Source organism: Mus caroli, unplaced genomic scaffold (genome assembly GCF_978045245.1).
Source record: "Mus caroli unplaced genomic scaffold, Mus_caroli_1 scaffold_13, whole genome shotgun sequence".
Taxonomy (NCBI): Eukaryota; Metazoa; Chordata; class Mammalia; order Rodentia; family Muridae; genus Mus; species Mus caroli.
The window spans coordinates 937,716-950,211 of NW_028227268.1; the positions used below are offsets into that span (position 1 = coordinate 937,716).

The following is a 12,496-nucleotide window of genomic DNA, read 5'->3' on the forward strand; positions in this document are numbered from 1 at the left end:
GTCCTAGTTACAATGTTATTTTTTCTTACAATTAAAAAATGATTTTTTGGTAGAAATTTCATATTTTATTTTTAATTTATTATCATTTTATTATCATTGTTGTGCATGAGTGTGTATTGAGAGTGACCTTGGAGCACAAATCTCTGAAAACTCAGTGGATGAGACAGGAGATGTCACAACTTCTGATCAGAGAATGTGCAGAAGGTGACTCCTAGTGGAGCTAAGCAGGACACAAGCAGCCATGTCTGCCAGTGAGACCACAGCGGGACTGTATACACACCAGGACTGTGGTGCACACACTGGGACTGTGTACACACCGGGAGAGTCTGCACACAGACTCTCCAGAAGGCTAAGCTGCATCATCACCTATAGACACTGACCTCAGAGTTGGGACTGTCACTGGGAAAGACTTGTAGTGTTGTTGTCCCTGCCTTGTGGTTTCAAAACAAATCATCTAGTTTCACTTTCACGGTGAGTTTTCACTGAGACAACAAAGGCGTTTTGATGTTTGGGGTGAGACACGGAGAACCTCAGCTGCCCTTCAAGATTCCTTACCACAGGACATCCTTGCCCCACCTTCCCAAGGACCCCTACCTCTGGTCTGGTAGCCTAAGCCTTGCTGGAGGGATGGGATCATGGTTATGTGAGCTTCTCTCTAACGTGTTGGCACTTGGGATATCTGGGAACCCTGTGAATGTGGAGCCCATGCACTGTGTCCAGTGTGGGCGCTAGGTTCCTGCCTTTCCCTGTGTCATCTTGCCTGTGATGTCTCATGCAGGGAGACAAGTCCCCCTAAATGAGCAGTCCCTGAGCCCTGAATCAAACACTGACTGCAGCCATGACTAGCCTAGGAAAAGCCTAGACTTTCTTCCTGTGTTCCTAAGGCAAGTAGCTAAAAGCCGCTTTCAATTAAAATGTTTTAATGAAGGAGTCACTCAGAAACTCATCACTGTTGTGTGGACTCAGGGTAGTTCCTGCAAATGACACTCTTTCCCGGAGTTTGTTTTCTTCCTGGATTAATGCAGTCCCTTGGGTATGAGAATGGGTGGTAGTTGGACCGCCTCCTCCCAGACACGCCCTCAGGTCAGGATGAGCTCAGCAAGGGTTACACCAGAGTTCATTGCCAGAGGAGCAGGTAAGAAGCTGGAGCATACACGCAGGTGAGAACTCGAGGGGAGGTGGCACCCGGAGTGTTGGGGCTCTAAAGTATGTCGGGTGAGACCCTCAGGCAGGGTGTCCCTGGCTGCAGCCTCTCTGAGATCCTCTGTTTATTGGATGCCTGTGTCTCAGTGATTTGTCCAGAGTAAAGGTGAGGCTGAGGAGTGTCCAGGCGCCCTGGACATCAGGAGCAGAGTGGATCTGTGTCTCTCCAGGTGCCTCCCACTAAGCTCCAGGAGGAGCAGGTGCAGCAGCTGGGGTTCTTTGGTGTGTACTGAATGGGGAGAACAGAGCATTTTCTTGTCATCTGACCATGGGTACATAAGCCAGGGAGAGGGATTTGGTGCACGCAGGTGAGCTGTGGTTGACACGGGTGAATTTCTGAGGCTGGTCACTCAGAGAATCAAGACTCTATGTTATGCTCAGTCAGTGACCTGTGTGGGTCCTGTTGTTTGGGTCTCATCTTAACATAAGTAGAAGCCAACGTCCGGCTGTGGGGTTGAAGGTTCTTCTTGTGACTTTCTTCTGCAAAATCCTTGAGGCTCCATGCATGCAACTCCCAGCTGAGCTGAAGGCCATTGTGTTGCATGAGATGGGGTCAGATCTGCTTCTAACTCCTTTGAGGCTCAGCACTCATAACTGGTGGACATAGGTCATGGCGACAATTCCATCAGGAGATCCAGCAAAGACATTGGGAAGGGAGTGTCAGAAAGGTGACATACCATGTTGGCTGTGTCAGCTGAGTCCTGAAACAGAGTCACCCCTAAGGAATCAAATAAAAATACAGGGAAGGGACTTAACCCACATAGTCCTTGGGCAAGAATGGCAACAAAGTCTGTCAACCCATCTTTAAGGTACTAACATGAGCTTTGGGCTTAGATAGAGGAGTGGGAAGGGTCTACATCGTTAAGAAGTCCTGGTCACAGCGTAGTCTGGTTGATCACTATCTCAGTTCTGATTGAGTAGGGTGCTGCCAATAAGTCCTGGTTGAGGGATAATGGGGTTCCCAAAAGGTGACTCCTCCTGCTGGGGTGACTGTGTTAAGGGATCTGTGAGAATATTATTCTGACACCCTGGATCACTGCAAACTAAGAACAATGACTAGAGACTTTTCATGCATTTCGGGGGGGGGGGGATCTGGAACATGACACTACGAAAGCCAACAGATGCTTCAGAGACTCCCGTTCTTTGTCTCCTCAGCCATGAGGAGTTCATGGGCGTTAGACAAAGGCTCCTTGAGTAACTGCCATACTTATATGCAGAGCTGAGCATGAGCTGGAGCCAAAAGAACACAGATGCAAGCAAGGTGGACACAGATTCAGCCTACTTCTGGTCATTCTGTTGACTTAAGTAAAGAAATCCTGCTTTAGCTGGGAAAAACCCCAGAAGTTCCCAGGGCCTGAGAGCCAAGGTGGTTGGGATCTGGGTCCACAGACAAAATAGAGGCCTGAAAGAGAAATAACGCCATCTTCTCCCTCTTGCGGATCTCACCCTCACAAGGGTGGCACATAACCCAAGTCCACTGGAAGAAGGCTGAGAACTCTCGTGTTAGGACATGGCGTGGAGCAGCTAGGACTCTGGAGAAAAGCCAGAGCCACACTAACTGTGGAGAATCAAACTTCAGGTTTGTCTCCTTCAGCTCCGTAGGTCCCAAGGATCAAACCCAGCAGTTAGACTTGGCAGCAAGTGCTTTCAGCAGCTTGGCAGATGGCCCTATCTTCTTTGTTATTTTCTGGTGCCTGTTCCTCCAGAGTGCTAGGATTAAAGCCAGGTGCAACTACACCCGGAAAAAGACATTAAAAATGTGTATGTGAGAGAATGTGTGTGGGTGTGGATGTGTGTGTGTGCGTGCGCATGTGCTTGTATGTGTACACAAATGTGGAGGTCAGAGGTCAACTTTATGGAGTCTGTCTTCTCTTTAGGCCTTTACAATGTTTCTGGGGATGGACCCCTGGCATTCATCATTTTGAGGCAACTACCTTGATTTACCTCACCAGACCTTAAAAGACATTTTAAATATAGACTGATTCAAGGACAGGAGTTAATAGAAAGAAAGAATTTCAGGAAAAGAGTAAGACATACCCAGGAGTCTTGTGCCATCCCCTTAGGGTGAGAGGCCAAGGGGGAGAAGCTGGTGTTGTTCCCCTCAAAGGAAATCACACTTTGTTGTATTTAAAATAGGCATGTATAGGATTTTGGTGTGTTTTGAAGGTATTGCCTTCAAAGGCTTATTAAGAAATTTAAGGGCAGCCGGGCGTGGTGGCGCACGCCTTTAATCCCAGCACTCGGGAGGCAGAGGCAGGCAGATTTCTGAGTTCGAGGCCAGCCTGGTCTACAAAGTGAGTGCCAGGACAGCCAGGGCTACACAGAGAAACCCTGTCTCGAGAAAAAAAAAAAAAAAAGAAGAAAAAAAAAAAAAAAAAAGAAATTTAAGGGGTTGGGAATTTAGCTCAGTGGTGGGCCCTGGGTTTGGTCCTCAGCTCCGGAGAAAAAGAAGAGGAAGAAAATTTAAATGCTGGGACTAAAGCACTACCTCACAGGTTAAGGGCGTTATGGATACAGGTTCAGTTCTCAGTACACACATGACTGCTCACAGCTGTCCATGACTCCAGTTCCAAGGGATTGTCTCTCCCCTCCCCTCCCCTCCCTTCCCCTCCCTTCCCCTCCCCTCCCCTCCCCTCCCCTCCCCTCCCCTCCCCTCCCCCCTCCTTTCTTTTCTGACCCAGATCTGAGGCCACCAGGCATGTGTGTGGTGCACATACATGCAGGCAAAACACTCATATACCAAAAAATAAATAAACAAGTCTTAAAAAAAAAAAAAAAGAACACTGTAGCTGTCTTCAGACACACCACAAGAGGTCATAAGATCTCATTACCGATGATTGTGAGCCACCATGTGGTTGCTGGGATTTGAACTCAGGACCTTTAGAAGAACAGTCAGTGTTCTTACCCACTGAGCCATCTCTCCAGCCCTAGTTCCTTTTTTTTTTTTTTTTAAACTAAGTGATGCTGAGTGTAATCCTAGCACTGGAGAGGCGGAGGCAGGAGGATATCTGTGAGTTCAACAGCAGGGTCTACAGAGTGAGTTCCAGGATAGCCAGGGCTACACAGAGAATCCTTATCTTGTAAAACAAACAAATTTAAATGAGATTGAAATGATGTTTCTGGGGCTGGAGAGATGGCTCAGTGGTTAAGAACACCGACTGCCCTTCCAAAGGTCCTGAGTTCAAATCCCAGCAACCACATGGTGGCTTACAACCATCCATAATGAACCAACGCCCTCTTCTGGTGCATCTGGAGACAGCTACAGTGTACTTAGATATAATAATAAATAAACCTTTAAAAAAAAGTGATGCTTCTGAGGGACACTAGACAGGTAAACCCTGCACCACAGGTTCAAGAAGGTAGGGTACCATTATTGTAAACGGAGGGCAATGGTCTTGTGGGTTTAAGTCCTAGAAAGTATCAGGCAGTCACACCAAGGACATTCTTAGCTCAGGCCTTGAGCATTTTCATTGCTAGTTTAAGTGTTTGGCTTGGTTTGGTTTTTGATTTTTTGAGATCCAGTTGAGAGGGATTTGTTTTTGTTTGTGTTTGTTTGCTTGTTTTTTGTCTTTGGAGGTAGGGTCTCCCTGTGTAGCCTTGGCTGGCTTAGACCTTGTTATGCAAACCAAACTGGCTTTGAACTCACAGAGGTCTACCAGCTTCTGTGTCCCAACTATTGGGATTAAAACTGTGTGCCACTGCCACAGCCAATTAATTATTTTAAAACATTTTTTACTTGGAAATATTTTATATAAACGAATATTGTCTCTGTATAAGTAATCTTTCAAAAAAAAAAAAACAAACGTTAACTGTGCTGGAATTCTCAATCCTCCTTTTCTTTCCCAAGTCCCCATTGTTTCCCTGTTTTTCTCAGAAAGGGAAGTACACAGTGCTGGAGGTGGACATAGCCACAGGCCAGACTTGAGGCGATTGGCCCGGTCTGCTGTGAGTGCCGGCTCTCAGAATCCAGAGAGCCTGGTCACTGACATCTGTATGCCATGACCCAGGGTGCTGCTCTCTGGGCTGAGCTGGAGCTAGACTCTCAGGTGGTCAGGGCTGATCTTGTCACTGACAAGGGACAAACGGCAGAATATGCACACTGGAGGGTGAACTCAAACACAAGCCTCTTAGAGCCCAGAGGATCCATCTGACCTGGTAGAAAGAGAGTATCTACCTGTGATTCTCAGACAGAAGGTCCAAAACACCCAAAGAAGAAAAGCATAGACTATCATGTTGCCTGGGGTTCTGGTGAAGACAAAACTCCTCTGTATGAAGGGGCCCAGGGCTCAGAGAAGGAAAGACTGCTGGATTGATGTTTCTTCTACCCCCTTGACTGGGCTGCTCCCAAATCCGTTTCTAACTGGGTCGCTAAGAGAGGCAAAGTTAGGCTACCGGAGAGAAAGAGAGGCTAACCATCCAATTTCAGAAACAGCTTTGAGAACTGGGAAGTGTCCCGAGGGACAGCTCAAGGCTTGCCATTTTCTCTGGTAGCCAATCTCAGTCCACCCGGCACTTGTGACCACAGGGTAAACTAAAGGCCACTTTAGAGTCAGGGCAACCTGCCCAGCTTTAATGAGGCCAGGAACAAGAAGCTGGGCCCCATACCTTCAGTCCTTCTGGGAAGGAATCTTGGTCTACTGTGCGGTTTCACCATACTGTGGTTTTCACTTAGTCACTTGACTGTGGTGCCTGACCGACCAGAGAACCATAGTGACCATAACAAAGCCGTAGCACCACTCCAAGCAGAGGTACCTGAGAGTAAGAGAGATGAGCATCGAACCATCTGGGGCTCTCACTGTGATGACCTCATGGAGAGCATGAGATGAGCCGTGGATGATTGGGGTCTGAAGTCGGAGGATGGTCTTGGCTTTGGGCGATCGAGAATCCTGGAACCTGGGCAGCTCTCTTGATAAACAATTCCAGCTTCCTATGGAGGCCACCATGAAAGTGTCAGTTCCAGCTTTTCGGGAGGATTTGGGGTGCCTTCGAATGTGAATGTTTTGTGGCATCTGGAGGGGACTGCACAGATGTGTTTCCTAAAATGAGGAAACAACAGGAAGATAGGTTCAAATAGTGAGGTGAAACGGCCGTGGGGTAATTAGGATGTGGGGTATAAAGTATGGTAGAATCTTTCAGGGGCTTCCTAAGAGCCAACAGGGAGACTTTTAGGGAATGGAAGTCCTGTCACACTTGTTGGTAGCTGAAAGATTCCTGTCTCCCCTAGAGTGCTGAGTCCCCAAGGCTAAAGAACACCAGTCTCCCAGGACTGCTGGACCTTGCTCCCACTTCAAGGCCCAGCCCAGACTGTCTTTCACTTTCCATGGGTGTCCCCGTCTTAACTTCAGCAGTGGAACAGTAGGCATTATGTAAACACTCTTTCAGCGGAGGCTGCTAATTTTCCATGTCACATGAGTCCAGATGAGGACCAAGATTGACCTTTGACTGGCCTAGCTCCAGCATGGGAGTATGGACTAGGCTCCCACAGGGCAATGACCACACCTTCCTGAGGGGCTACTGGCTAATGTCCCAGAGAGCAGAGTCGTGCTCCATGTTCAAGTCTGTGAGGCTTCAGAGAGGCAGACAGGGTCCCTTCCTACATCTCAGTGGGTTCAGACACACTTGTCTGAGTGCCTACTGTGTGCATAGCATGCATCAGGCCTGTGGGAAACACAGAGCTGATGACATCGTCATGGTTGCTCACTTCTACTGTCTTACCCTCCTCCAACATAATATTTAGGTACATGTGTATGCACACATGTATGTGCACATGCATGAGCACGAATGTGTTTGTGTTTAGGGTGGTGGAAGGTAGAAGGTGGGAGGAGCTGGAAAACAGGTTATTACATATTTATAGAAGAGGCAGTAAACTATAGGTGAGGTTGGGTTATGCTGTCTCTGGGAGCTCTCTGGCAGACGAGGTCCCTAACAGGAAGTGTCAGTGTTTGGCAGAGCCTTCGCTTTTATTGCCAGTCAACATCCCACCTTTGAGCAGGGTCTACATATACCACAGAAGCTGCACTAGTAAGAAGGATGTGAAGGAGGGTGTAGATCCTCTCCTGGGAACTACATATCGAGCCTGTGGGGGATGGTGCGAGATGCAGCTTGCATGTCCAGGGACCTGGAGTTGCCTCTTCCATAAGACAGAGTCAGCTGGGTTGACTCTGAGGCATAGGAGAAAATGTCTACCTGCTGAAAACAGCTCACAGCCTGTCTTATGGCAAACAGAAGAAACATAACAACTTGTTCTTTAAAAACGTATAGTATAAAAGTAATAGGCAATCAGGAAAGTAGACAGAGCTTGGGTTTAAGCAAGAAGGCACCGAGCAGGCTGCTTGGCTGGAAGGTAGGGGTGGGTTTGACAGTGTCTCACCTCTGCTGGCATGAATTACCATGGAAGCTAATCTTGGTTGTCCACTTGACCACACCTGGAGTCAACTAAAACACAGCTGCTGGGCACTTCTGTGTGGGGTTTTCTTGACCTCAGATTATCTGAAGCAAGAAGAATCACCCTAAATGTGAGCGGCACCTTCTGGTGGCCAGATAACAGGAAAGGGAAGAAGGAAGCTTTGGGGTTTTGCCTGCTTGCCCTGACACTCACTGGAAAGGTCATCTAGCCTGCTGCTGCCGTCCCTCACCAACATTAGAACCTACTTCCTCAGGATTTCAACATAGACTGAAGACAAGCAGCAATCCTCCAGGCCTTCAGCACCAGACTGGGACTGTTGAGCCTAGCGGACTGAACAGCTCCCAGATGCTTGGCCTCTCTGATACAAGACAGTCATTGTGGCACTACACAGGCCACATCCTATAAGCTGTGGTGCTCAGTGTGAGGGTGGCTGAACAGGACAGGTGGGGTGGGTGTGAGAACAGCAGAGAGAGCCACCAGAGAGAGCAAGGCAGCTCTGACAGGCAGGCAATGTGCATGGAACTGGGGCTGCTTGCTGTACAGTAGAGAGACGGTTCACAGGTCACAAGCCAATATGACAAAACTGTAACATGACCCTGTTTCCATACAAAGTACACCTCGGGCTGTTTGCCTGGTTTGCTTGGTTTGCTGTAAGCTCACAGAAAGAAGTGTATAGCCAGCCAGTCAGTGTGCCTGTCTCCTGGCTGCGTTGGCTCATTGTTTCACCTCAGCCAGCCCCACACTCCTTACCAAATGTGAGGACAGGTGGAGGGGCTTCACTAGTGCCTGAGGGCTCTGCACAGGTTCAGGAATTTGGGAACGGGTGGGCAGGAGGACATTGGGCTGCAAAGCTCCTCTCAGTCTGGTGCTATTTTCATGAGTATCTGCAACTGCTTTGGGAACTTCTGACCCCTTCTTTCACCTTCCTCTATATAGTGTCCAACAACAACAACAAAAGACACTAACCACAACAACTGTCTCCTGAGGTCCATCCTAGGAATGAGCCATGCTGGCCTACTCTGTAACATCCTCTGGCCTGTTTCCCAGAATGCTCTGGGCCCTCCTTCTACTGGCAGCCTCCCTGAATGCCTATAACGATGGTAAGTCTGGGTTTTACTAGCCTCATGGTAGGCAGGTCCGACCAAGTCCGGGCCCAGGTGGTGATCTTGACTTCACAGACCCAATATGGTGGAAGCTGCTGAAGGAGGTTGAGTTGAGCCAACTCTGAGAATAGCTGATGATGAAGCAGTAACAGTGTCTGGGCTCAATATCAGGGCATTAGCACGAGTGTCAAAGAACATGCAGCCTAAAGAGTGTGCTCTCTTCATAGTCTGGGACAAACCTTGTTGCACTGCGCGTGAAGTGTCTGTAAACAGAGGCAGCCGCGTGGTGATGGCCTGTAATATCTCCAACAACCTCAGAGACGTCACCATTGAGTTGATTACCAGTGAAAAGACTAGCATCATCTTCAATCAAACACCTCCAGGAAACTACTCTAAGGATTCATGGCAGCTTCATATTCAAGGAGGCCAGGCCCAGCTGGTGATCACAGATGCTCAGGGCAAACACTCAGGGGAGTACTGGTGGAAGCTGCGTGGATTCCAGGCAGAGTTCAAAAACTTCACCCTGACTGTTAATGGTGAGTTGTGTGCTAGGAAGTGAGTGGGTGAGCATGGGAAAAGAGGAGCCCCTCACAACTGAGTTCTGGGTTCCATCTGCATCCACACACAAACAAGGACCCTACGTGTCTAAACCTACTGCCCTCCCCACACTTCCCTTCCCTGTATAGTCCCTCTGGGTTCCACTCCCTCTGGTCTCTGACACCAGTTCAATCCAACGCAGCCCTATGAGCCAGCAGGAGATGAGGTAACATCAGAATTCCTTCCAATATAATTTGGAGGTACATCACAGCTGCTATCCCCAAACCTGATCGCTTGTCTCTGGTAGAACCCCAAGACCAGGAAGAAGCTAAGGGCTGGAAGCTGTTCATGATCTCCAATTCCCTTCACAGTGTTCCCTCTCAGGCCATATAACTGGAGCCCCACCCATAGCTCCCCAACCTCCTGCACAGCCCTTTCCCACTTCTACAGGAATCATGGCAGCAGCATTGAAGGGTGGGAGAGGCACAAAGGTAGAGAATGATGCTAGAGGGAATTCATTATGCAAAGCAATTCTCGGTCACATCTCTGCTCCACATCTAGCTGCAGACAGACAGAAGACAGAGGACTTGCCAGGCACTAAGGTCCCTGATAAGCCCTCAACTGCAGTGTGGACAGAAGTTATCATCATCGCCATCGCTACCATCATCATCATCACAGGAATCGGTGTATTCGTTTGGTACAAGCAATTCCCTGTAGCTCGACAGATACAAATTTCAGTACCTTGTCTGATTCATGGGTCTCCTGGTATCCCCTACCTGACACTGCCCCCCTAAAGTCTCTCAATTCCTGCCTCAAAAGATACTCAAGGGGCCTTATTAGCTCCAAACATCAGGCTACAGAGAACCTCACCTGGCTACGGCTGACAATCCAAGCCCTGATTGACAAGATCACAGGAACTCTCTGTCTCCCAAGCCCTCATTTTGACCTTGGGACAGGTAGACGTCAGAATGGGGTCTGTACTCCTCAGGTTCCTCCCAAGACTCCAGGACAATTTGCACTGAGGACGGCACTGTGGTTTTTAACTGAGGATACCCTGGAAGTTGTCTGAGCCCCTCCTGTACTCAAAACGTAGACTCTGTTGGGACTTGGGAGACATCAAAGTATTTCAGAATATCCCAAGTGTGCGTGATGTATCTGCTTATTTGTGTAAGCTCTCTGTGCTGCAGCATCTGTGCCTCACACAGGCCCAAGCCAAGGGTCTCAGGCAGCTTCTCCCTCTCCTCTCCCCTTCCTTCCACACTCCTTTCCTTTCTTCCTCCTTCTCTGACTCCCTCTTTCTCCAGATGAGGAGGCTCAGAGCCTTATGGACGATTGGAACCTCAGGGGGAGCCCCCTGAAGAATGGATTCCCATTCTTAGAGGTCCCAGAGCAAGGCCAACACCATGGACTTGGAGTCCCCGTTACCCTGCAAGCATCCATGGACCTATCACCACCCACTGGCGACAGCAAGGAATAACCTTGCTTGTATTTGCTAGGCACAGTAGCCCATGTCTCACGTCTGGGGAAAAGCACGGAATCCCATCATGTCCTGCGCAGAGACAGGGACAGGCCTGATGATCCGGGCCTCTCTAGCTCTCAATAACACACTTTCCCCTGTGATCGATACCTGCTTACTCAGATCCTCGACTTTTCCCAAAATCAGCTCGGCCTGGTTTATCCACCCTGCCTTTTAAAGGGGGCCTGAGGTCCTTCCCTGCTAAACTCACTCCACTTCCCTATGGTCTCCGGTGCCAGCAGGGGCTTGTGGGAAAATCGGTACCAGCTTTGCTCCTGACACATAGATCGTGTCTGCTGACTCACAGCAATAGTTAGTTTCCCAGGTCCTGCTGCTCAGGGTCCACGGTCTTATGTGAGGTCCAAAATGATGCATCACCGCATTCCTACCACTAGGGGGTGGTGTGGGCCTGTCTGCAGGGACACCTCAGGGACAAGGAGCTCACTGAGGGGCCGAGGCCTGCTAGTGGGCACCGCTTTTGGGGGGCAGGATAGCTGGACCTTCAAATTCCCCATGAACCTCTTTGTAGACCGTCTCTCTGACTCTCTACTTACCTCCGCCCTCACCTGCTGTTCCTCTCGGGCTAGTTTATCTTCTTTACTCTAATACCAACTTGAACAACTTAGTCTTAAATACACTGTAATTCATTCTTCAGTAAAATACTTCATGATGCAAATCGTTAAATAAATATAGTAAGTCAATGATTCTATAAAGCCATACGTCTGCTAGGATATACATGTGTTATTGAGAAACATAAAAACACACAAGACAGGGCTGGAAAGATGGGTCAGGGATTAAGGGTACTGGGTGCTCCTGCAGAGGACCTCAGCTTGGTCCCCATAGCCAACATGATACTCACAACCATCTATAACTCCAGTCCCAGGGGACACAACATCTTTTCTGATCTCTGCGGGCACACCTGTGGTGCAAATTCATACAATCACGTGTGCACACATAGATATAAAATAAATGTTTTTTAAACCACAAAACACTTGCTTAGCCCTACACATTGAATCCTCAAGGTCAAGGCTGAGGCTGAAGATGCTTCCTGTTGTCCTTGACCTGGTCCAGATCAGGCCCATAGCAGTTCTGAGGTGGTGACTCTGAACCCAGGTGCACAGGGAGGTGTACCTTCTAGTCTAAACTAAGATCAGTGTTATTATAATGCTGGGTTTGGGCCAATGCAAGCCAAGCCAGCCCACCAACTCCTTTGGTACCCTGGGTCACATTGGAGACAGTTCATGGGACCCATGCATCTAGGGCTTCTGAGACCTGTTACATACGGCCTAAAACCAGTCAAGACTGCTGATGCATAAAAGTGGTAGCCGGTGTCGCCTCTGATCCCCCTTCATAGTGGGAGGGGCTGCTTAGCAGCCACAGGAATCTTACAAATGACTGATTTTTCTTTCCTCCCCCTTGGCTTCTTTCTTTTCGGGTTTTCTCTGCTTGAGACTGAATGCTGCTCTGCACTGCCCAGGCACCCTGGCTCCCTTCTGTCTCTCCCCTCTACTCCAGTCACAGGGCTCCATAAGGTCCTTGTGCCATGCCCACGTGATCTCCCCCTCCCTCGTACTTTGATCCCTGATTCTTGGTGGCTTTTGAACTCCCTCCAGCAGTTCCTGTGTCCATGTGACCAGGTATCTCCGGTCCCCTTTTTGTAATGCTTCTTTGAGTATACTCAAATTATAATCATGAATGGCTCGTGTAGAAATAATAATTTCCTCTTAAAGC

General features: G+C 48.8%; 1 protein-coding gene across 1 annotated transcript; it reads left to right on the forward strand.

Annotated features, from left to right (window-relative positions):
* Positions 1-1,083: 1,083 nt before the first annotated feature.
* LOC110306100 (secreted and transmembrane protein 1b) lies at positions 1,084-12,259 on the forward strand. Its single transcript, XM_021178286.3, has 4 exons — positions 1,084-1,160; positions 8,546-8,709; positions 8,940-9,248; positions 9,811-12,259. The coding sequence occupies exons 2-4, from the start codon at positions 8,616-8,618 to the stop codon at positions 10,041-10,043; spliced, it is 636 nt and encodes a 211-aa protein (XP_021033945.1). The 5' UTR covers positions 1,084-1,160; positions 8,546-8,615; the 3' UTR covers positions 10,044-12,259.
* The last annotated feature ends 237 nt before the right edge of the window (positions 12,260-12,496 follow it).